Source organism: Syngnathus floridae, chromosome 5, assembly GCF_059516105.1.
Source record: "Syngnathus floridae isolate MCC-2025c chromosome 5, RoL_Sflo_1.0, whole genome shotgun sequence".
NCBI classification, from domain to species: Eukaryota; Metazoa; Chordata; class Actinopteri; order Syngnathiformes; family Syngnathidae; genus Syngnathus; species Syngnathus floridae.
In genome coordinates, this window is record NC_142417.1 from 20233042 (window position 1) to 20258574 (window position 25533).

At 43.0% G+C, this 25533-nt stretch overlaps 1 protein-coding gene across 1 annotated transcript in view; it reads right to left on the bottom strand.

Moving 5' to 3' along the window:
- Window positions 1–497: 497 nt before the first annotated feature.
- The window catches only part of ydjc (YdjC chitooligosaccharide deacetylase homolog), a 45877-nt gene continuing 20841 nt past the window's right edge, over window positions 498–25533 (bottom strand). The window contains exons 3-6 of the mRNA XM_088377037.1: window positions 13017–13176; window positions 11191–11290; window positions 8989–9166; window positions 498–959 (exon numbers count right to left, since the gene is read on the bottom strand). Of these exons, the coding sequence (XP_088233163.1) occupies window positions 644–959; window positions 8989–9166; window positions 11191–11290; window positions 13017–13176 (754 nt within the window). The 3' untranslated portion in view covers window positions 498–643. The remainder of the gene's footprint in view (window positions 960–8988; window positions 9167–11190; window positions 11291–13016; window positions 13177–25533) is intronic.

The following is a 25533-nucleotide window of genomic DNA, read 5'->3' on the forward strand; positions in this document are numbered from 1 at the left end:
TTATTCATTATTTATTCAGCACGCTGTTGTTATACTTGTTTACTTGTTTGTCTGTTGTGGGCCATGTCTTGTCACCGTGGGATAAGGGGGAACGAAATTTAGGTTTCTTTGTGTGTCTTTGGCATGTGGAGAAATTGACAATAAAGCTGACTTTGACTTTGATATTGGATTTATATTGCGATTGGCTGGCAACCGGTTCAGGGTGTCCCCTGCCTACTGCCCGATGATGGCTGGGATAGGCTCCAGCACACCCGCTACCCCCGTGGTGACAAAGCAGTGCAGAAAATGGATGGATGGATGGACGGACGGATGGATGGATTTATATTGCGCTATTCTATAGGAGCCTATACTCAAAACGCTCGCAGCATTATTACATACACACACTCAATTCGTAGTCCAGTGGTGGTAAGCCATGTTGACTTAAAAACCATTGTCATATTGTATCTCTAATATTGCTAATACCATTTTAGAGATTTCTCCAAAAATTGACATTGTAGTTTTAAGGTTGTAAGAACATTTTAATATACTATTAAGAGTAACAACTGTCAATGTAATTTGGAATGAAAAAGTTAAAGGTTAACTTTGCCAGCAAATTCCATTGGTGTGCATCACAAATTCACAAATGCATACTGAAGGCATATTCTCAAAAATCTTTAAAAGCACAGAGTTGCACTCTTTCCTTGCGGTACATATCAAGCAGTGACAAGTCTGTAAGCACACTGAGCTCATGTTGCCGATCATCTGACTGGGAGAACTCATCTGGTCCTTCTCCACAGCCACCTTTTTGTGAATGACTGGGGTAACCTGGGTGTACCATGAGTTCTGCTGTGACCACCCGTTCTTCAGGACTTGATGCAACACAGGAGGACATACTGAAGGCATGGCTGAGGGCCAGCCGAAGGTTGAAGACAGACATGTTCCGGCCTACTGTGGTCAGTCCCAGGTACACGTCTGGCCATCTGTGAATATGGAAAGGGATTGATTGTAATTTTTATGACTGTAATTGACACTTAATAATCTGCTCAAGATTTACTAATCGTTTAACCAAAGGCTGGCAAGCTTCTGAAGAGAGAAAGGACTGGTTTGTAAATAATCTGCCTTTTTGGGGCTGCCCCGATCTGTTTGAGGATGGACAGCCTTCACCCTAACCAGGCCTCACTCTTTCTAGAAACATTACTCTTTGAGCCTTCCAGGACATGAGAGCAGGCTGAGTTACAGGTGGCTAGCTCACCTACTACTAGAATGGGTATGGAGTGTGAAAGCTTGCGGTAACTAGTGCTATGCTGGATGCTTACAATGCTGTGTGTAGATAAGACCGATAAACTTAGTACACATACATAGTGCAACACTATATACTAATATGTTTTCCATGGAGATGGCGCATCGGTGACTCGCTCTCTGCTACTTTGTCTTACTTTGTGTGTTTTCTGCGTCTTCTGCTGCCCATCCCGGATCACTTTTACCAGAGAAGAACTTTTAAACACCGAACAGTCTTCTCCTGGTACTTTCTCTCCAGTTTTCTCTGACCCAGACTGTTTGACGGAGATTTTAGCCAGAGCGGCGGCGTTATACAAGCTAGCATGCCGAAGAAGGCGGAGTGGCAAGTGCGCCGGAGCCCTCGAGAAGCTGAGGCAGAGAGGGTTCCGTTCTCCCTTACCATCAATCCATCTGGCAAATGTCTGCTCCCTGGCGAACAAGATGGACGAACTGCTGCTTCTCATCCCACGGAACCCGGACGTTAGCGGTTCCGCTGCCCTGTGCTTCACTGAATCATGGGTCTCCGAACTCATCCCTGACCATGCCGTGCAGCTACCTAGATTTAGGCTAATCCGTGCCGATCGCAGCATGGGGCTCTCGGGAAAAGCAAAGAGAGGTGGTCTGTGTTTCTATATTAATGAAAGTTGGTGTACTGATGTCACGGTGTTGAAAGAGTCTTGCAGCCCTCTCCTAGAAACTCTTTTCATAAATTACCAGCCATTTTATTCACCACGGGAGTTCTCCTCGATCGTCATGGCGGCTGTTTACATTCCACCACACGCACGTGCGATCAAAGCCACGCAGCTGCTGGCTGATCAGGTAACAGACATGGAGAAAATACTACCAAACTCACTAATCATTGTTCTGAGTGATTTTAACAGGGCGAACCTCGCACACGAACTCCCCAAATACAGACAGCACATAACATGTCCCACCAGAGGGGCACAGACACTGGACCACTGCTACACCGTAATAAAGGATGTATACCGCTCTGTGCCTCGTGCAGTTTTCGGACTCTCGGATCACTGTCTAGTTCATCTGATCCCAGCCTACAACCAGAAATTAAAAATTTCTAAGCCTGTGGTGAGGACGGTGTTACAGAGTACTGTACGCCAAAACCAGCAGACACAGAGGCAGCTTCTTTCCCCAGGCTGTCGCTCTGATGAACTCACACCACTCTTAGAGTCTCAGAGACAGTGCTGTGCAATAACATCCTGCTCTCGACGCTTTATCTTTGAATTGTCTATATTATGTATATATTATGTGTCCACTCTGCATCCATTGCAGCCTGGTCATCCTGGGAGAGGGATCCTTCCATCTGTGGTCTCTTCTCAAGGTTTCTCATTTCCCCTAGTAGGAGTTTTGAGTTTTTCCTTGCCCTCCTGGGAGTTTAAGATCAGGGGATGTTTGAGAATATTTGTCAATTCTCGTACATATCCTGAGTTTTGTTAGTCACCTAAATATTGAACAGAGGCTGAGATGTACCGAAGTCAAATCCCTTGTTTGGCATGCTCAAACATGGCCAATAAAAATATAGAATCTTGAATCTTGAATAATGTGACACGAGTTGAGGCCTTCTTCCCTGGCCAGTTTTATGACACAGTGCTAGCTCCCAATAAGAGTACTTATAGTTGCCGGCAAACAGCTGTCAGATTCCTACTGTCATCATCTGTTGCCGCATACATAAATAGTCACTTCAAATACAAATTGGGACTTAGATGACAATATATTTCATTCAGAAATCCTCTGATGGGAAATAACCCAGATCCGCTTGCTAGAGTGAAACTTGGTTTAATAAATATTAGATCACTTTCTGCGAAAACACGACTAGTAAATTACCTCAGAGATGCCCGTGCCGTGTCGCCCGATAAAAACGGAGGTGAGGACATGGAACAGGAAGCTAATGCTACTGAGCATCAAGTAGTTGCCTTTCTTAACTCCAAAGACATATCTGTGGACTACGACAGCATCCAGGTCTGCCACTTGTTGCCCAAAAGGAATACAAATAGAAAACAAGCTGTAATTATGAGTTTTGCCAACAGAAAACACAAGACCACCGTATAAAAACTAACGTGTATATGAACGAACACCTGACAAAAGTCAACGCTGAGCTCACCTGGAAAACATGAGCCATGAGAAAACAACAAAAAATTCAAAGCACATGGACAACAAATCGCAAAGTACCGTATTTTCTGCACTATAAGGCGCACTTAAAAGCCTTTAATTTTCTCAAAAAAACCACAGTTCACCTTATAATCCGAGCCACTTTATATATGGATCAATTGGTGAATTTGTTGATCCATACTGGTTGTACACAGCGCTCTACCAAAATGTTTCAGTACGACTAGTAAATTACAAGGTCAGCATTATGGCAACCGTGGTCAGGGGCGTCACTGAAGTAATAGCGGTAAACACTCATAGTATGAGTCTCATGCTGTGCTTACTCCTAGTCCAACAACACCACTCGTGTGTATAAAGACGCCAAAATGAAATGCATGCCACTATCTGCCAATGGCTTGTGGACGCCTGGGCTGATAAATTAATCTCAACAGTGGTACAGGAATAATAACTGACTAAACTGCGAGGGAATAGCAGCGACACTGACACGGATAAAGATGAGAGGGAGCCCGGGCATAATGAATGCCGCACTCGCCCAACTGCTCAATTCGGACATGGAAGAGGAAGAATTTGACGGATTTGTGGACGGGGTTATGTAAATATGTACATTAACATTTGAACAACGTCGTGTTATTGTGCAATGTTTGAATTGTGTATCGTTCAACTGTTAAAATAATCTTCAATTCGGACACTGAAGAGGAAGAATTCGACGGATTCGTGGACGGGGATATGTAAATATGCACATTAACGTATGAACAACGTCATGTTATTGTGCAACGTTTGTACTGTATATCATTCGACTGTTCAAAAAAGCTTCAATTTGGACACGGAAGAGGAACAATTCAACAGATTCGTGGACAGGGATATGTAAATATGAACATTAACGTTTGAACAACGTTGTGTTATTGTGCAATGTTTGTATTGTATATTGTTCAACTGTTCAAAAAAACTTCGATTCGGACACGGAAGAGGGAGAATTCGACGTATTCGTGGACAGGGATATGTAAATATGCACATTAACGTTTGAACAATGTCGTGTTATTGTGCAAGGTTTGTTTTGTATATCGTTCAACTGTTCAAAAAAACTTAAATTCAGACACGGAAGAGGAAGAATTCGACGGAGTGTGACTGAGGGAAGTGTCTGGCCGAGCGTGCTCTGGCACGGGCATGACAACATACAGAATTCAAGAGTGAATTCTGTGTGTTTGGGTCAAAGTCTAGACCTGAATCCAATTAAGAATCTCTGTAAAAAACTGAAAACTGATGTTCACAAACACTCTCCATTCAACCTCACTGAGCTCGAACTGTTTTGCAGAATGGGAAAAAATTCAGTCTCTTGATGTGCATCACTGATAGAGTTACACCCTAAGTGACTTGCAGCTGTAATTGGAGCAAAAGGTGGCACTACCAAGAATTAATTTACTCAATGGGGCTGAATAATTTTGAACGCAAAATTTTTCTGTTATTTTATTTGTTAGTTTAAAATAGCCAATCAATTTCATTCCACTTCATGAATGTGTCCCACTTGATGTGGAATATTCACAAAAAACATATCTTTGTTTGAAACCTGAATTGTAAGAAAAGGTCAAAAAGTTCAAGGAGGTCGTATACATTCACAAGGCACTGCATATTTCAATATAGCTCACTGTAACTACCAGCAGCAGCACTTCCTTTAACTTTTACACCATGTGTTTATAGGCTGCTTTTTTTATCATGACTTTAAAAGCTGCGTGCATTTTAGGACAGATGCTATTCTGATTGTATTAGACATCTTTGAGACAAACCGGTGACTTTTGTAATTCTTCTACTAATAAGTTTTAATTTTTTTACAATATACTATATTATGATCTTTATTTATAAAAGTGTTTTTTTGGCTCCCAGGAGCTGTTTATATCAGCCAAGGTGTGTGCACATGATAATTGCCATTTTGATTGTATTGGACTTCTTGAAAACAAAACTTTCTCAGATATCTAGCTGCTTTATAATTTGTATTCTTCTACACAAAAGGTATTTATTACTGTATTCATTATCACAGATTAACAACGAATGCGGTGGCACAGAGAAGCACTGGTTAGCACATCTGCCTCATAGTGCAGATGTTGTGGGTTTGATTCAGACTCTGGCCTCCCTGCGTTGAGTTTGCATGTAAATATGCAATTCACAGTGTTCCAGTTTCCTTCCACATTCCAAAAACATACGTGGTATCAGGCGGATCAGTGCAGCATCGGCAGTAATGCGGACTCTGTACTGGTCTGTCGTGGTGAAGAGAGAACTGAGCCAAAAGGCAAAGCTCTCAATTTACGAGTCGATCTACGCTCCAACCATCACCTATGTATGGTCACGAGCTATGGGTCGTGACCGAAAGAACGAGATCCCGGATACAAGCGGCCGAAATGAGTTTCCTCCGCAGGGTGTCCGGGCTCTCCCTTCGAGATAGGGTGAGAAGCATCTGGGAGCGACTCGGAGTAGAGCCGCTGCTCCTCCACGTTGAGAGGAGCCAGATGAGGTGGCTCGGGCATCTCATCAGGATGCCTCCTGGACGCCTCCCTGGGGAGGTGTTCGGGCATGCCCCACCGGCAGGAGACCCCGTGGACGACCCAGGATGCGCTGGAGAGACTATGTTTCTCAGCTGGCCTGGGAACGCCTTGGGATCCCCCGGGATGAGCTAGATGAAGTGGCTGGGGTGAGGGAAGTCTGGGAGTCCCTCCTAAAACTGGATGGATGGATGGATGGATGGATGGATGGATGGATGGATGGATGGATGGATGGATGGATGGATGGATGGTAGGCTGATTGATCACTTTAAATTGCCCGTGGGTGTGAGAGTGAAAGCAGATGGTTGTTGTCTCTGTGTGCCCTGTGATTGGCTGGTAACAAGTTCAGGGTGTCCCCCGCCTACTGTTCGAAGTCAGCTGGGATAGGCTCTAGCAAGCCTGCAACCCTCGTGAGAAAAAAGCAGTTAAGAAAATGGATGGATAATGAACAGTACATGAATTTGTCTAATAGTTCTATTACTTCATGTGTAATTTAATTTCTATTTCTAAAAAACAAACAATGATAAAATCAAAGAGATTTCTTTATAAGTAAAAAAACCCCCATGATATTCTGTTTTTGTAATCTCACCCACCCATATGGAAATGGCCAAGTTCGTAGATTTTAAATATGAAATAAATCAAGTAAAAATTGTCACTTCACCAATGCCAGTTTGGGTTGTGTGCGTACACAGGCAGCCAGAAAGGCAGGCACGCACGAGCACACAAGCACTCACTCACACACACACAACTGCACCCATGCAAAAACAAATGTACTACTGTATTTTTCGGACTAAAAGTCGCTCCGGAATATAGGTCGCATTAGACATAAAATGCACAATAACGTGAAAAAAAAACATACGTATAAGTCGCGCCGGAGTATAAGTCGCATTTTGGGGGAAATTTATTCGACAAAATCCAACACCAAGAACAGACATGAACGAGCAACAACAGGCTAAACGATAGGTATGCTAACGTGACATAAACACAAACGAAGAGCTGAGAACGGGCCTGCATAACATTCAGAGTAATTCAAAAAACTATTACCTAAATGACACGTTTATAAAACCATCTGTGTCACTCCAATTCATTAAATCCATCGTCCTTTATGTCAACAATGGGTGCGCGCCGCTGACGGCGCTTGCACTTCAAAATATTCCACAGACCCATATAACGATATATACATTATAAATCAAATAACTATTATATAAGCAATGATATCAAACCATCTGTGTCACTCTAACTCATTAAATCCATCGATCAAATTCCTTGTCCTTTGTCAACAACGCCGCGCGTGCGCCCTGACGTCAGCCTCGTCGTTATTCCACAGATCTAGTATATAACTATATTGTAGCGTTAACAAAGTACAAGGAAAGACGTGGGTTTGGTTTATTTCACAAAACAAGAGTTCAACGAGCCAACAACTACTGAACTGTAACGATAAAAACATATACAAGTTGCTACACAAAATAAAATATATCAAATAACTATAACATAAATAGTTAACCGCCACACGGCCCCAAGGACCGGCGTGGACTTTCAGGGGTGTGGCGAGGTGGACTTCCATCCCCGGAGGTGGCACTTCCAGCCACGGAGGTGGAAGAGAGCTCCATAGATTCATAGAATAGGACCGGGCATGCGTAAAAGCCATGTCCGAGCCCCATCCACCGTCCCCGGACAGCCACCCGGCCGAGCACCGGCCCCCGACTTCCATCCACGGGGGTGAAAGAGAGCTCCGTAGAGCAGGACCGGGCGTGCGTAAAAGCCATGTCCGAGCCCCATCTACCGTCCCCGGAGAGCTACCCGGCCGAGCGCCGGCCCCAGACTTCCATCCACGGAGGTTAAAGAGAGCTCACGGTCCAAATGTGACATGGTACCATCCCTGTTAGAAAATACTAACAGGAGCAGTCCAGAAAAAGGATGGATTAATTATTTTTTTAGGAAAGCTATGGGTATCGGGTATTGGGGTTTATGTAAGATGAAAGTTTATGGCGTACATAGAACATAGACATGAATGAATATTTATTTAAGGTTGGTCTAGTGCAGGGGTCACCAACCTTTCTTAAACCGAGAGCTACTTTCTGGGTACTGATTAAGGCAAAGGGCTACCAGTTTGACACACACTTCTGAAATAGCAAATTTGCTCAATTTGGCTTTCACTATGTGTCATTATTGTCATTTCCAGTTCACAAGTGTGATTTTAACAAGAATAGCAAAAATACAGTCAAACCTTGTTTTTTTTACCACAATCCATTGCAGAAGGCGGTTCGAGAAGCGAATCGGTCGAATTCCGAATCTATTTTTCCCATTACAAATAATGGAAAAAAATTTAATCCGGTTCAAGACAAAAAAACCCAACTTTTTTAAGCATTTTTTCATTTGCGCATATTTGTCCGATCGTGAAACTGCAGCGCACCGCCGAACGCGCAACCGTAGCGCGTCGCCCACCGCGCAACTGCACCGCGCTGGTCGCATTATTGTGACAGAGCCGTCACTAAAATTTAGAAAATATTTTTAAAGTCCTGATGTATTTCCAAAATTTAAGTGGACCTCAGTGCGCAGGGAGCTTAATTTGGTCCGATCGCGCAAGCGCAGCGCGCCGGGCGCTCACTGTCGCATCGCTTTAAGAGCGTCTTTGTGTTTTAGGATGGCTTTACTGCTCCCACTTGCTTTCTTTGGAGGCATGATTAGGGGTTAATACAATCCTCAAAGTAACAAAAATACAACAACAACGGAGTCAGTCAGCATCCGGGCCGCGCGGTCGGGTTTTCTCGGATCCTCCCGGCTCATCTCACGAGGTTCGACCTCCGAATTTTTTTCGACAACCGAAGCAAAAAAATCTCAAATTTTTTATTAGAATTCCAATTATTTCGAGAACCGCGACATTCGAAAACCGCGGTTTGACTGTAAAATAAATAGATACAGCTCACTGACAAGTGCCGCTATTTGAGCTAATTTTAGAACAGTCCTGCGGTCGACTCATGCGGTCCTCACGGGCGACCTGGTGCCCGTGGGCACCGTGTTGGTGAACCCTAGATTCTAGGGGAGTCATGCACCATCCAAATGAAATCCTCACACACACCTTATTCCATAACGCTTGAAAACAGGGATGGAGTCAAGAGCGTCTTTCTCCACCTGTGCGTAGAAACTTTTAAGATGTGCTGGCAGCCATTGGCAGCTGTGTAAACCCTGCTCCACTGGAACACGAGTATATGGAATTCTGTGATCTGACAGGACCTGTGCAAACACCTCGCGTACCTCTGCAACACAAGATCATAAATTAAGATCAATAGACAATATCGTTTCACAGGCAAGCATCTACAATTAACAAAAGAGGCATTAAAGTACTTCTGGTTGCGCTGATCTAAAGGTTCTGTACAGTATTCAGGGGTTTCCCTCAATTAAGACCTAGAAGCGGTCACCTAATTTTGGGTTGCCTTTGTTTCTAAAACCTCTGTCGCCTTTGTTTCTAAAACCTCTGTCATCATGGCAACTGTTATATGAATGGTATTGCACCATCTGGGTGACAAGTTTGATTGTGCTAGTATATCAACAGAGGGCACCGAAAAAGTTGGAAGATTGTTCCTAAAACCACCAGAGAAAATAGCTACGAATGACGACTGTTCTACCAAAATATGAAACGGGTATGTGAAAAGATAAATATTTATTAATTTTCAAATCAGGGTTCCAAAATAAACTTTTTTGAACACCAGAAAGAGCCATGAATGACTTTTTCCCTTCCTTTTCTTTCTGTAATATGTAATACAGTATAAATGTCAAAATATCAATATTTGTTAATGACTGATTTTCAAAACATATTATTCAGGACTCACAGAAGTCATGCTTTTGCAACATGATGGCATAAACACTCTTCTGAGCAAATATGTAGTAGATCCATTTCTACCACATGCAGAATAACAATAAATAGATAAATAAATGCTAGCATTATCTTACAGGTTAACTTGACTGCAGTGCTTGTTTACATGATGTGTTGATAAATATTGTGAGGGGATTTATTTTGTGACGTGTTATGTATGCATCGACAAGTTTTCTCCCGTTGACATCTTTTAATCAATCAAAAAGTTTGTGGCGCAGGTAAACGCTACCTCGGCTAAAAAACTACAAATACATCCGACTGGAAAGGGGGGCGTATATCTCGTGGCCTGGAGGGAGTGGGGTGTGAAGTATCTCATTTAGATTTAAAGAGACCGCACGAAAATGGCTTGCTCTGAGCCACACCTCAGAGGGACCTGTGATGCTATCAAAACGAGGAATTCAGACAAAAGCATCGCTGTTCCACTTTATATAGACCACAACTGAATGAGTAAAATGTAAAACGGAAGAATTTATAAACGTGATATGTAAGCTTTAAGTCGGAAGAATGTCTCTGCCTCTTATGCGCTATTTTGTAATCGCACTGTATAATTTCTTATATAACTTCCCGTAACTAGACCACATCCTGCAATGTGGGCTTAACCTAACGGTTGGCTCTGATACAAGGCACTGTTGACAGACAAAAGCATCGCTGTTGCAATTATGCCTCAATAAAATCATTCCCAAGCTTGATATTTTGTGAGCAACCGCATAAAACATCTACTATCCAATGCATTAAAAAAACGCAGTATTTGAGTTAACCCGTAGATGGCGCTGAGTCAATATATTATATGGTAGCATTTAACACGAGGGTGGGTGCAAATGAGTGGGTACAAAAGTGTCTATTGGTGCTCACAGCTCTAGTTGTTTTTGCATTGGTATACGCATGATCTTACCTTTTACAATTAATAAATTAGGCAATTTTATTTTAATTTAAGCAACAAAAACTCTGAAGAGCCATTTGGAAGAAAAAAATACGCAACATTACCATCTTACTTACATAGTACTTGTATGTACTGAGGTCAATGTATCTCCGCTTCATGTTAGGTCATTATGTTATTTGGTATATTTATTTTGTTGTAGAGCAGATGCTAGAATAATTGTACAGTCTGTACGTTTATGCGTCTGTGCAACGAGACCCCATGAAGGGAGCGAGACGGCAACAGCTATACAATAGTAATAATCCTCTCTTAAAACTTAAGTGACAGAGGCAACCTTTAATTTCATCCATTTTCAACAGTACTTATCCAGCTCAGGGTCAGGGGGTTGCTGGAACCTACTCCAGCTGACTTCGGTTGGAAGGCAGACCACCCTGAACTGGTCGCAGCTAGTCGCAGAGCATGCAACTTTAAATTTGAAATGCAAAAAGGGATCGAGAGACAGATGAGAACAAAGTCAATACTTGACTTGCCTTGCAATATATGAACATGTTGATGTCCATCCATATGATAAGGCAGGTGACCTGTCAGTTCCCTGAAAAGCCTGATCTGGTCCTTCAGCTCTAGCTCCACCTTAACACAAAAAAGAAAACTTAAGTGGGAAACATAATACACCCCAGTTAATCACATAGATCAGGGGTTTTCAACTGGTTTTGTCCAAGGGACCACCCTTATAACCAAGAAGCAACTTGGGGATAACTGCTTTGGCGAAATATTATTTTATATTGCAGCGAAGGTGGATAGACCTATACAGGGTTTTTATTTGCATCTACTTTGGGAATCTCAGCAACATTTGACATAATTTGGATGGGTAAGCGATTAAAAAAAAATTGCTGGAAAATAAATCTAGTCTAAATAATGAATCTTTTTTATTTTTATAACTGTTACAATTATTTTCGATTTGTAGCGGCACGGTGACGTGCTGATTAGCACCTCTGCCGCACAGTTCAGAGGGTGTGGGTTCGATTTCACCTCTGGCCCTCCCTTTGTGGAGTTTGCATGTTCTTCCCGTGCCTGCATGGGTTTTCTCCGGATACTCCGGTTTCCTCCTACATCCGAAAAACATGCTTGGTAGGCCGAATGAGCACTCCAATTTGCCCATAGGTGCGAGTGCGGACAGTTGTTCGTCTCTGTGTGCCCTGCAATTGGCTGGCAACAACTTCCGGGTGTCCCACGCCTACTGCCGGATGACTGCTGGGACAGGCTCCAGCATGCCTGTGACCCCCTCGGGGACAAGCGGTACAGAAAATAGATGGATTTTCCGTTTCCAATTTCACGGACCACCTTCAATACCTCCACAGACCACTAGTGGTCAACCTACAGGGATTGTCAACCGGTGGTCCACGGGGACCACCGGTTGACAATCCCTGTCATAGAAGGTAGAGGAGCAAGAAGTGATTGCCTGTTGAAGAACCAGGACCACATTTTTATGCAGTCTTCAATTTTTTCCAAAGACAATACCTTTATATGCAGTCAATATTCGAGTTAATGCCAGAATTCGTGTCTCTGAAACAATTGAAATTAACGAAACATGGCTTAATGGACAGAGGTGCTTGCTCATTTAAATGGCCCGACTGAAACGGTGAAGCACATTGATGTCATGGTGCAAATAGACGTATCTGTTTGTTAATTTCTACCATAACTAAAACTATGAGAAGAGATTTGTGTCAAAATTATTCACACAAATACAATCGCAATTTTTATGTGTTTGGATCAACAAATACAATTGCGAGTTTCACATTTTTCCGATCCACAAATTACATTTGTGATTATCACGTTTCTTTTCTTGTATGGATTTATTTTTAGTAAACATTCAATCCTGTGTGTGAATTTCCAAATATATTTGGGGCATCATGCCGCTTTCAAGACCCACACAACACACACACACACACACACACACACACATACACACACACTATGCCGCTTTGTGGGCAAAATGGGGGTTCCGCCGATCCCCCACTCTGTGTGTGACAGACTGACTGACCGATCAACTACATAAACAAAAAAAACACACATCTAAAAAAAATATCTTACCATGTATTTGATTATTGAATAACATGTTACTTATTCTGTGTGTGCTTATACCCTACCACACCCAGTAAAATATGATTCCTGTGTAAGTTTATTTTATGTGGCCATAGAACACAATATTTTGAAGGCCTTCAAAAATTGATCAAAATCCTCAAAATGGCTGGTAGTGGTACTGGCTCTGCCACGAATGGCTGGAATTTAAACAACCATCAGTTAAACAATTATCTGAATGAACAAGAAAATAAATTTGTGAGGCTTCTCCTAGTACCTGTTCCATACTTAGCTGATGTCGTTCCAGTGCCTGACGGAAGCCCATCTTTCCATGGAAGAAACCACGCTCGTTGACGAGTGTAGAGGCTGCTCGGAGGCTCTGACACACAGGTATACCTTCTGATAGGTTGGCATGGAGCCCAATTGGGATGCTGTGTCTGATAGAAAAAGTCCATTAGTTCTTTTTCAACCTCAGTGTCAATTCAGACTAAACTTTCAGGTTTTTTCCCCTAACTTTCTGCCTTCACACACATTATTCTACGCCCATGACTTTATCCATTTATTTCATTTCTTGCTCTTTATTGCCGTACAATTTCTTCAACATTTTTCAACTGATTCTTACCGTTCCACCTTCAACGTATTCCAAAAATTCATGCCACAGGCGCTTGCATTTTTCTCATTCCAAAAATGTCCCAAAATTCACAACGTTTTAGCCAAAATTTCACTTCTCATCCTCTCAAATCTACACAGCTTATGCCTACTGATTCCAAGAATTCACCCTCACCAAAAATTATACATTGTCCCCATTACAAGACCCACAAATATTTTGACTCATTCAGTTTTAGTTTGTAGTTTGCCCATGTCGGTCCTAGACCGCAGTTCGATGATCGACTTTGATCGCGACCCGACGCCGGATAAGCGGAAGAAGATGGATGGATTTATGGATAAAATGAAAAAACAAACATAGTTGAGATAGAAGGGTGATTAGGGGAGAAAGAGTACTATAAAGAAAGCCACTGCAGAAGACCCTGCAACCAACGTAAACGCTAACTATCAAGCTAATGATGGAGTGGGCCTGGTTAAAGTTTACGAGGAGATATGGGGAAATTGTGATCACTTCTTTCCGTGACGTAGTCAGGCTGATGTGTCACAAATGATCTTTTCCTGCATTTTTTGAAGTCTTCCTGCATTTAGTCCGCTCCTTCTCCAGACAGTCTGCTGTGTGTGACCCTGTACATTCCCAAAGCTGAGTGGCAGCGGTATGAGGGTATTTATGTTATATTGCATATATGATGTTTAAGAAATCTGCAAAGTGGTTGAGTGATGTGAGGAGGAAAGTGAAGCAAAGAAAAGAAAGCCTGAATTGAGTGGAAGAGGGTGAAGACAAAAGTTAAAAAGAATAACGTAAAAATATATAAAAATAAATAAGCTAAGTTAGTTTTAAGTTAAAGTTCCATAAGTTGAACAAAAAAAAACAAAAACAAAAATTAGACTAAGTTAACTCGAAGTTCCCATACTGTAAGTTATTTTAAGTTACAGAAAGCATGCATCTCTACAGTACAGTGAAAATAAAAAATAAAAAACCCTTTTTATTATTTCTTTGTAATTGATTTCTTTATTTTTTTTATTTCCATCTTGTTGTGGTTTTCAGGTTTGACAGTGTGCACAGGAAGGTTGTGTCACGTCTTCGCTCTCGCCCTGCTGGCCAGCTAACACGCCCTCTGCTCTAAACCTCAGGAGCGCGCACCGTCAATACAGAACGCGCGTGCTAATGACGCTGATCGCCACCACTTGTCTCGTGGCTGTCAGTCGCCTCGTGCACCTGCTCTGCTGCGTTCCAACCTCCCTTTACCCCTTTTAACATTCCTAAAATAAACACTCCGTATTCCACATGGTTGTCTTCCCTCGTGCACGACAGGCTGGCTGCCGCGCTACCCACGCTTGTACGCAGTGACGCACATTGCTCAGAGGCACGCGCCACGCTATCAGCATGTATTTAAACACCATTCTCCCGTCACTTATAAACCTGCGAAGTAGCGCATTTGCTAGTCACTATTGCGAAACGCGCACAATACACTAAGTTGTGGACGACACTGGCATCCCTGAACTGTTGTGGGACCTTTTCCTCATGCCACATGGACCGGAATAGCAGAGTCAGTTTCTGTATCATAGCAGGGCCTCCTGCCTTTTACATTTCAGCAGGGATAGCATCGGATCCAGTAGCTTTGTCAAAGGAGAGTTGCTTCCTGACTTCTTCAGTGGGGAGGTTGTCCAGGTCAAGATTGGGTTCTATTTGAGGCAGGCGGTCTATGGCTTTGTCGTTGACTGAGGCTGGGCTGTTGAGGACGCTGTTGAAATGTTCAGCCCATATCTCCAGTATCTGCTTCAGCACGTCGTAAAAACGCTTGGAATTGTGGCTGTCAGCATAGCCCTGGATTTCATCTGCCTTGTTGGTGAACCAGTTGTTCTACATCTTGGGTAGCTTCTGGATTTTCCTTTTTGCATTGGTGAAGGCATCCTTCTTGGGTCGCGAGGATGGGTCATTCTGGTGCGTTTGAAGGAGTTGTTTCTCTGCGAGCAGCACCTGTATCCCTTCCTCGTTTTCATCAAACCAGTTTTGGTTATGCCGGGCAGCAGGTCCAATGCGTTCAGAGGCAGTTGAGTATACGACGTCTCTGAAGATTTTCCTCTATACTGGCCCTATCATTGTGCATCGTATCAGTTAGTATATTCTCAAGGTCCTTGGAGAAGTCATCTGCAATTTTGCAGCTCTTCAACTTGGAGATGTTCAGTTTTATCATAGTCTTTTGGCATCGGGGTCTTCTCATGGGCAGGATGCGGAGTTTGAGCCTGGACACGATGAGTGTGATCAGTCTAGAAGTCATCACCTCACATAGCCTTGGTCACTCTGACATCCTGCCTATCCCTCTTCCTGGTGATGATTTAATCGATGAGATGTCAATGCTAAGAGTGAGGGTGCATCCATGACGTCTTGTTACAGGTGGTGATGACAAGGTCATGCGCAGCGTAAAACTTGAGCAGCAGTGAACCAGTGAACCAATGCTGTTGCATTTTCCAATGCCATGCTTCCCAATGATTCCTTCCCAGGTTTTGTCCACAAAGAAAAACCTGGCTCCCGCTGGCGAGGAGTGTCGGATGATACCGCCCGCCAAGGAGTCCTTGATGTAGGCATCCATTGCTTGCCTCTCGGGGACCGACAGAGTACAGGCGACACCTTGGGGGGGGGGGGGGGGGGGGGGGGGGGGGGGTGTTCGGGCCTGTCAGGAGGTAAATTGCGCAATTGTAAGGCTGATGAGGTGGCAGAAAGGTGGCCTAAGCTTTACTGAACACCTCGCTGAGGTCTTGGTAGCAAGAAGGAACACCAGAGAGGTCGGGAGGCAAACAGGTAAAGCGAGAGTCCGTTGCAATGATGGCTCCTTTCAGGCAGTTTAAATGGCACTTTGAGCTCCACTCCCGCACAACCCCAGTCTCCGAGTCGATAAGATTATGTTGCCTCAGCCAGGGATGACCGCGGATGACGGGTTAGATAACAGGTGAAACTGGATGGTTTCTTGATGATTACAGGATAAGAACATCATCACTGGAAAGGTGATGTGGGTGACTATGATGCATTCGTCGAGTGTGCCGCAGGAATGGGTTCAGGCAGGGACAGCTTGCCGATCCGCAGCTTCCAAGCGAGGTTGATGTCCATAATGTTGGCCTCTGCTCTGGAGTCCACCAATGCAGACAGATTGTGTGCTTTGTCAATGATCAGTAGACGAGTCAGCAATAATGTCTTGCGGGAACGGAGGCCGTGGTTGAACTCACGCGGATCTATCTCCCTGACCTCGTGTGAGCTCTTTCCTTTTCTCTGTGCCCTTCGTCTCCACAATAGAGGCAGAGGCTGGTGTGCAGTCGCCGCTGGTGCTCATCAGGAGGGAGGGAAGCCTTACAAAGCTCCATCGGCTCTGCTTGGTCCGGCCAATCTGCTCGGGGAGGACCCTGAACGGTGCGGTCACCCAGCTTCCGGGTTCTGTCCTGAACCCACGTTGAGTGACGTGGACCCCGCTCCTTTCGCCACCTCTGGATGCAGCGATCAATGCGCATCGTCAGCTCCGTGGCTTCATCTAGCGACGCGGGAAACTTGTATGACATAAAAAATATCGACTATCAAGGGTACTACACAAACTCCGATCGAGCAGCTCCCACGATGCCTCTGCGACGGAGGAGCTGACATCAAAGACTTTGATCATTTTCCGAGCGAATGACTCAAAGGAAGCGCAGGTGGGCGTTTGCTGGTCGAACTCTGACGTCCACCATAGGAGGGCCTTACCGGTGAGGTGCATGATGGTAAATCCCACCTTGGCTGTGGGTCGCCATCAAATCGCTCTGGATTTCCCACCGGAGGTTCCGGGCGCGCTGGTCGTGATTTGGTCAGTTCGTTCTGTGACAGAAAAAAAACGAACTGGACAACCAAATGTGACACACTGTTTATTGGGGAAATGGGGGGATCGGGCTTGGAGCTCCAAGAGCAAGACGGAATCGCGGTCAGTGATTGGTCGTTCGGTCAGGGCTGGCTGTGTTCAGGCTTGGTCGTTGGACAGGCACTTGGTCAGGGCCGGCGACGTTCAGGCTCGGTCGTTGTATGGGCGCTTGGTCAGGGCTGGTGGCGTTCAGGCTTTGTCGGTCAGTACACGGTGTCAAGTGGCATGATAGTTCAGATGGTGCGTAATTGGGTATTGGATTTGGCCCAGGCAAATTGGCTATCCTAAAACATGTAGTAAATCCAAATTTCAACAGATGGTGTTAAAGCTTGACATAGGGGTGACCTGATGGGAACTAGAGATCAATAGCTAAATTGTTAGTGACTAGAGAAACACCACCTGTTCTGAATTACACATAGCAACACACAATTTTGGATGACTATTTTTGGTACTTTGCTTCACCATAATATAATCTGTAACAGCTTGAGCAATTTCATTATATATGTTAAAGTTAGAAATACCCATGATCATAGTTATGGTTATGTGTTAAGTTGATCATTACTACACAACATGTATGCGTTATTATTAGTGTTGCAATGTTTAATCGATATCCAACATATATTTAACATTCTTGTTCCATTTACACATTAATGTATTGAGAGTTGAGTAAGAACAAAGAGACAGCAAGGGATGAGTATTTGGTTTCCACCAAATTGGGCTTGGGTCCCACGCATGGGCCTGACCTGGTCACCTCATCTGGTTGAGGCCCAGGCAAGTTGCTATTTGGAGGAGGACTGCGGATGACTCATGAGCCTGACCCAGAGGTCATCTTGAGGCCCGGACAGCATGCACCTGCAGTTTATTTTAGAAGCATAAGAACATATGACCTAATTGAAGAATACTGGCATACGACGTCAAATTTTAAGCTTCAAGATAGGCGAGGGGAAAGCGGCTCTTGAGGCAGCAAAAGGGAGACGCCATATTAGGGCATTGGCTTTCTCCTCAAGCCAGACCTACCTTTTTGAACAAGATTTGGATTTTTGGAACAAGGAGAACTGATCCAAATAGCATTTTATACCTATTGTCTCTTTTTCCTCTTTTTGCTATTTTTTTAGTTTTACAATCGAGAGAACTTTGAGACTGAATAATTTTGCTCTATTGAGATTGGTGAGTGGAATTATTGTTGTTTGTTCAAACAATTGAGACTTGTAATTGTTTTTCTTACTTATTCATTAAATTTCTACTTTATGATCATTTCATTTTGATTAATGATTATTTGGATCTTTTAAGCTCTAAATCTCTTGTTTCTCTCTCATAGTCATATTTTGAAACCGTTCAGTTTTTTTTTAAGTGAAGACAGCTTTTATCCTTAACATCGGGAGTTGTCAGATTTGGTTCGGAATAGTTATCTTAAGCTCAGCTAATGTGACTCTGCGCTAGTGTAAATTAACGAATCCTTACGGTTTTAACAAAGACAGCTTAAAGACAAAGACAACGGTCCTCCTACACAACGGGACCTCCTGCAGCACAATCTACATACTCACCTCCCCCCACAACTGTGGACAGCCACATCTCCATCACCGTGGTCACCGACTCTCTCTCTTGCAGAGGCCGCGCCCGCACTCCAAATCCGCGAGGAGAAAATGCGCCAGATGTTCCGGAGACAAAACATCAGAAAGGCACCGTGCCCGGACGGCGTGTCACCTTCCTGCTTGAAAGTCTGCGCTGAGCAGCTGGCGCACGGATCTTCAATCGTTCCCTGGAGCTGTGTGAGGTGCCCTCGTGCTTCAAGAGCTCCACCATCGTTGCAGTGGCCAAGAAGCCCGCCATCACAGGTTTGAATGACTATAGACCTGTCGCACTGACATCTGTGGTCATGAAATCTTTCGAGAGGTTAGTGCTGAACCACCTGAAGGATGTCACGGGCCCCCTGCTGGACCCCCTCCAGTTTGCCTACCGGGCAAACAGGTTGGTGGATGATGCGGTCAACATGGGACTGCACTACATCCTGCAACACCTGGACACCCCAGGAAAGTACGCCAGGATCCTGTTTGTGGACTTCAGCTCGGCGTTCAACACCATCGCTCCTGACATCCTCCAACAGAAGCTCATCCAGCTCGCGGTGCCTGCCTCCACCTGTCAGTGGATCACCAGCTTCCTGACCAACAGGAGACAGTGTGTGAGGCTCGGGAGCATCACATCTGACACCCTGACCACCAACACTGAAGCCCCTCAGGGGTGCGTCCTCTCCCCACTGCTCTTCTCTCTCTACACCAACGATTTCTCCGCAGGTGACTCTCCTGTGAAGCTCCTGAAGTATGCAGACGACACCACTCTCATCGGACTGATCCAGAACGGTGATGAGACTGCGTACAGACAGGAGGTGGAGCGGCTGGTCCACTGGTGCAGCCAAAACCACCTGGACCTGAACCCGCTCAAGACCGTGGAGATGACAGTGGACTTCAGGCGAGGCCCTTCACCACTTTCACCCCTCACTATCCGCAGTAATACTATTCTCTCATCAGACACCTTCAAGTTCCTGGGAACCACAATCTCTCGGGACCTGAAATGGACCGGCCACATAGACTCTGTCCGGAAGAAGGCCCAGCAAAGGCTGTACTTCCTGAGACAGCTCAAGAAGTTCAACCTGCCGCGGGAGCTGCTGAAGACCTTCTACACTGCCATCATCCAGTCTGTCCTCTGCACCGCCATCACTGTCTGGTTTGGATCGGCCTCCAAACAAGACAAGCACAGACTGCAACGGACAATAAGGACTCCAGAAAAGATAATTGGAATCAACCTCCCATCTATCTAAGACTTGTACCTGTCCAGGACCAGGAAACGTGCAAGTAACATCTCTACAGACCCTTTTCACCCAGGTTGCAGTCTTTCTGAACTACTCCCCTCCGGACGGCGTTATAGAGCTCTGTACACTAAAAGCAGCAGACACAGAGACAGCTTCTTCCCCCAGGCTGTCGCTCTGATGAACTCACACCACTCTTAGAGTCTCAGAGTCATTACTGTGCAATAACATCCTGCTCTCCACACCTTTTTTGAATTGTCTACACTGTTTGTACTATGTGTCCTCTCTGCATCCATTGCAGCCTGGTCATGCTAGAAGAGGGACCCTCCCATCTGTGGTCTCTTCCCAAGGTTTCTCAATTCCCCTAGCTGGAGTTTTGAGTTTTTCCTTGCCCTCTTGGGAGTTTAAGATCAGGGGATCTTTGAGGATATCTGCCATTTTTCACATGTCCTGAGTGTTGTTGTTAGTCACCTAAATGTTGAACAGAGGCTGTGATTTACCGAAGTCAAATTCCTTGCTTGGCACGCTCAAACATGGCGAACAAAAAACTCTTGAATCTTGAGTCTTAATTCATCCAAGATTTGAAAATAGCCCCAAATCAAAGGAAAATAGCCGCCAGGAGAAAGGACGTGGTCATTCTGACGCCGTGTCTCGACTCTAGTTACTTTACAGGAGAGTCGCTCGACTTTAGAGGGATTGGTGTCCTGAAAAGATTCAATTGATTCCTTAAAAACTAATTTCTAAGAAGAGGTCAGTACTCTGTAATATATCTAATATCTTCCGAACTCTGACTTATTTAACTCTCGTTTCCCCATGAGAGCAGCGTTAGAGAAGCAGGGACAAAGGAGAGTTTTAACCCTTTAAACGGAGAGCCAGTTGCTTACATTGGATGAGTGCGGATTTGACAACGGGAATAGTCCAGAAATTATGGTGGTTGACTTCAACACTCAAACGGCAATAAATAGTAACATTGAAAGATTTGATTTGAATTGATCAATTTTATTTCGAGCTTAAAAACAGGAAAATATAAAAGGAAAAAGAAAAGGAAAAAAGAAAACAGGACAATAACAACATGTCCCAAGCAAGTCGTAAATAACAAACTACAGCAATTAGGACAGCTCGAAAAGGAGTAGGAAGAAGTTAAGGAACTTTTCAAATCCTACCCCCTATCTCTTTTATCTATTCATAATACAGATATTTCTATACCTATGTACTTATACACCATAATTATTTACCACACACACACACTACTATACTTATGTAATAATGCACAATAATCAGAACAATACCATGTGCTAAAATGCAATAATGAGAATAATCAATAATAATCAATGATATAATCATTAATACATTATTATTAATACCATACAATCAATACAATAATAAACCAACCATATTTATAAAATAACACAGATAGGACTGTTTTACAATACCCATGCTACCCCTCTTCCCTGTATTTGGCCCAAATAGACAGTTTGTATTTATTTTTATATTGGTGGATAGTTGGACATTGTTTCATTTCCGTACTCGGGCTGTTCCATAGCTTCACTCCGTAGATTGTTGTGCAATGTGTTTTGATTGTGGTCCAGCAATTTTATACTCTGAATTTAATGGCTCTCTCAATTCATAACCTCCTTCTCTATCATGAAACCTTATCTGTAGCTGTTTTGGCAATGAATTACAGAGGAGCCTCGGTTTTCGAACGTCCCATTTCTCGAACAAATCGGTATTCGAACAAAAAATTCGAGATTTTTTTGCCTCGGATGTCGGACGAAATTGGTTGTCGAACCTCGCGAGATGAGCCGAGAGGACCCGCATGCCAACTGACTCTGTTCGTCATTATGTTCTGGTTACTCTGCGGATCGCATCAACTCCGTTCGTTATTGTATTTTCGTTACTTTGAGGATTGTATTAACCCCTAGTCATGCCTCCAAAGGAAGCAAGTGGGAGCAGTAAAGCCATCCCAAAACACAAAAACACTCCTAAAGCAATGCGACACTGAGCGCCCGGCGCGCTGCGGTTGCGTGATCGGACCAAATTAAGCTCCCTGCGCACTGATGCCCACTTAAATTTTGGAAAGTAAATCAGGACTTTAAAAATATTTTCTAAATTTCAGCGACGGCTCTGTCACAATAATGTGACCAGCGTGGTGCAGTTGCGCAGTCGGTGAGGTGCTACGGTTGCGCGTTTGGCGGTGCGCTGCAGTTGCGCGATTGGATAAAAAATGCGCAAATGAAAAAATGCTTAAAAAAGCCGGGGGTTTTTTTTGGCTTGGAACGGATTTTTTTTCATTATTTGTAATGGGAAAATATGATTCGGAATTCGAACGTTTCACTTCTCAAATAGCCTTCTGGAACGGATTGTGTTCGAAAACCGAGGCTCCACTGTATTTCTGGCTTTATACATAAATTGTGCTGTCATTAAATCTATGGTATTTAGCAATTTGATTACTTTTGACTTTATGAATAATGGATTGGTATGTTCAATGTAACTGACTTTATTGATGATTCTTATGGCTCTTTTTTGAAGGATGAATAATGGCTCTAATGAACATTTGAATGTGTTGCCCCAAACCTCTATGCAATAAATAAAGTACGGTGAAACCAGGGAACAGAACAGAGTGTGGAGTGATTTGCTGTTCAAATAGTGTCGTGCTTTAGCTATGACTGAAATGCTTTTAGAGATTTGTGTAGATATATTTAATGTGAAGTTTCCAGCAGATTTTGTCATTTATTATCACACCAAGAAATTTGATTTCATGTACTGTTTCAATGTGAACACTATCTGTACTGCTGCCTTGCTGTCAATCTTTCCATTACTGAATATAATGAATTTTGTCTAGCCGAAGTTTAATGATAACTTTGTTGTATTGAACCAAGATTTTATTTTGATGAATTCTGATGTGATATTATTCAAAAGCTGCTGCAAATTCTTACTTGTACCAAGGATGTTTGTGTCATCAGCAAACAGAATGAATTTGAATAATTGAGAAGTTTTACATATATCATTTATGTACATGATAAACAGTTTTGGCCCCAATACTGACGCCTGTGGCACACCACAAACAATGTTCAACCGGCTTGACAGTACATCTTCTACTTTTACAAATTGCTTCCTGTCTTTTAAATAACTATTAATATATCATGATTTATTGTATCAAATGCTTCGATAAATACCCCAACTCCATATTTCTTTTTATCCATAGAGATAGTTATTTCTTCCATTAATTGAATTAATGCATGTGATGTAGATCGGTTGCCTCGGAATCCATACTGATTGTCTGTAAGTAAACCATGTTTTTCGAAAAAATGATCCAGCCTGCTGATGAAAACTTTTTCTTAGATTCTTGAGAATTGTGGGAGAATAAAGATGGGCCTGTAATTAGTGAAGAGGTGTTTGTCTCCAGTTTTGAACAGTGGAATGCCCTTTGCTATTTTCATATTGTTGGGAAATTAACCAGTTTGCAGTGACAAGTTGAAGATGCGTGTTAATTGTTTAGAGATTTCATGAATGACTGTTTTTACTGATTTCATGTCAATATCATTGAAATAAGTGGATGTCTTGTTTTTGCAGGAATGTACTATATCTACAGGACTGTCTCAGAAAATTAGAATATTGTGATAGAGGTCTTTATTTTCTGTAATGCAATTAAAAAACAAAAATGTCATACATTCTGGAGTCATTACAAATCATCTGAAATATTGCAAGCCTTTTATTATTTTAATATTGCTGGTTATGGCATACAGCTTAAGAAAACTCAAATATCTTATCTCAAAATATTAGAATATTTCCTCAGACCAAGTAAAAAACACAAGATTTAAAACAGTAAAACAAAATCAAACATTTGAAAATGTCCATTAATGCACTCAGTACTTGTATGGGAACCCTTTTGCACGGATTACTGCAACCAATGCGGCGTGGCATGGAGGCAATCAGCCTGTGGCATTGCTGAGGTGTTATGGATGCCCGGGATGCTTCAATAGCAGCCTTTAGCTCATTTGCACAGTTGGGTCTGGTGTCTTTAAACTTCTTCTTCACAATACCCCACAAATTCTCTATGGGGTTCAGGTCAGGGGAATTGGCAGGCCAATCGAGGACTAATGCCATGGTCAGTACACCATTTACTGGTTGTTTTGGAACTGTGGGCAGGTGCCAGATCTTGCTGGAAAATGAAATCATCATCTCCATAGAGCTTTTCAGCAGACGGAAGCATGTAGTGCTCGAAAATCTCTTGGTACACAGCTGCATTTACTCTGGACTTGATGAAACACAGTGTACCAACACCAGCAGCTGACATGGCTCCCCAAACCATCACTGACTGTGGGAACTTCACATTGGATTTCAAGCAACTTAGATTTTGCTTCTCTCCAGCCTTTCTCCTGACTCTGGCGCCTTGACTTCCAAATGAAATACAAAACTTGCTTTCGTCTGAAAAGAGGACTTTTGGATCACTCTGGAACTGTCCAGTGCTTCTTTTCCATCGCCCAAGTCAGGCGCTTCTTCCGTTGTCTTGAGTTCAGAAGTGGCTTGTCCATGGGAATAAGGCTATTGTAGCCCATTTCCCGTACACATCTGTGAACAGCGGCTTTTGATACCTGGACTCCACTGTCTTTGAAGCTCCCCCAAATTCTGGAAGCGACTCTTCTTCACAATGCTGTTAAGGCTGCAGTCATCTCTCTTGGTTGAGCAGCGTTTCCTGCCACATTTCCCCCTTCCAAAAGACTTTTTGTGGATGTGCTTTGAAACTGCACTCTGTGAACAGCTTGCTCTTTGAGAAATTTCTTTTTGTGTCTTACCCTCCTGATGGAGGGTGTCAATGATGGTCCTCTGGACAGCAGTCAGATCAGCAGTCTCCCCCATACTTGTGATTTAATTTACCGAACCAAGCTGAGTGTTTTTCAAGGCTCAGGAAACCCTTGCATGTGTTCCGAGTTAATTAGACCATTCAAGTGATTAGTTGAATACCTTATTAGTATACTTTTTTATGATATTCTAATATTTTGAGATAGGATATTTGAGTTTTCTTAAGCTGTATGCCATAATCAGCAATATTAAAATAATAAAAGGCTTGCAATATTTCAGTTGAGTTGTAATGAATCCAGAATGTATGACATTTTCGTTTCTTTAATTGCATTACAGAAAATAAAGAACTTTATCACAATATTCTAATTTTCTGAGACAGTCCTGTATAATTTCTTTACAGGCTTCAGAAACATAGAATTTGTATTTCTATCTATTAATTTGTCATTATCTATTCTTGATTGTCTAATTTCCTCAGCTAGTTTTTGTCCAATATTTACAAAAAAGTTATTACATTTATTAGCTACTTCATTCTTATCATTTATAGTTTTGGCATTATCTATTCAATACTGTGGGTAATTAATATGTCTAGATTTATTTCTAATATTTTTCAGACTAAAAGTCGCTCCGGAATATGCGTCGCATTAGCCATAAAATACACAATAACGTGAAAAAAAAAAACATGTATAAGTTGCTCAGGAGTATAA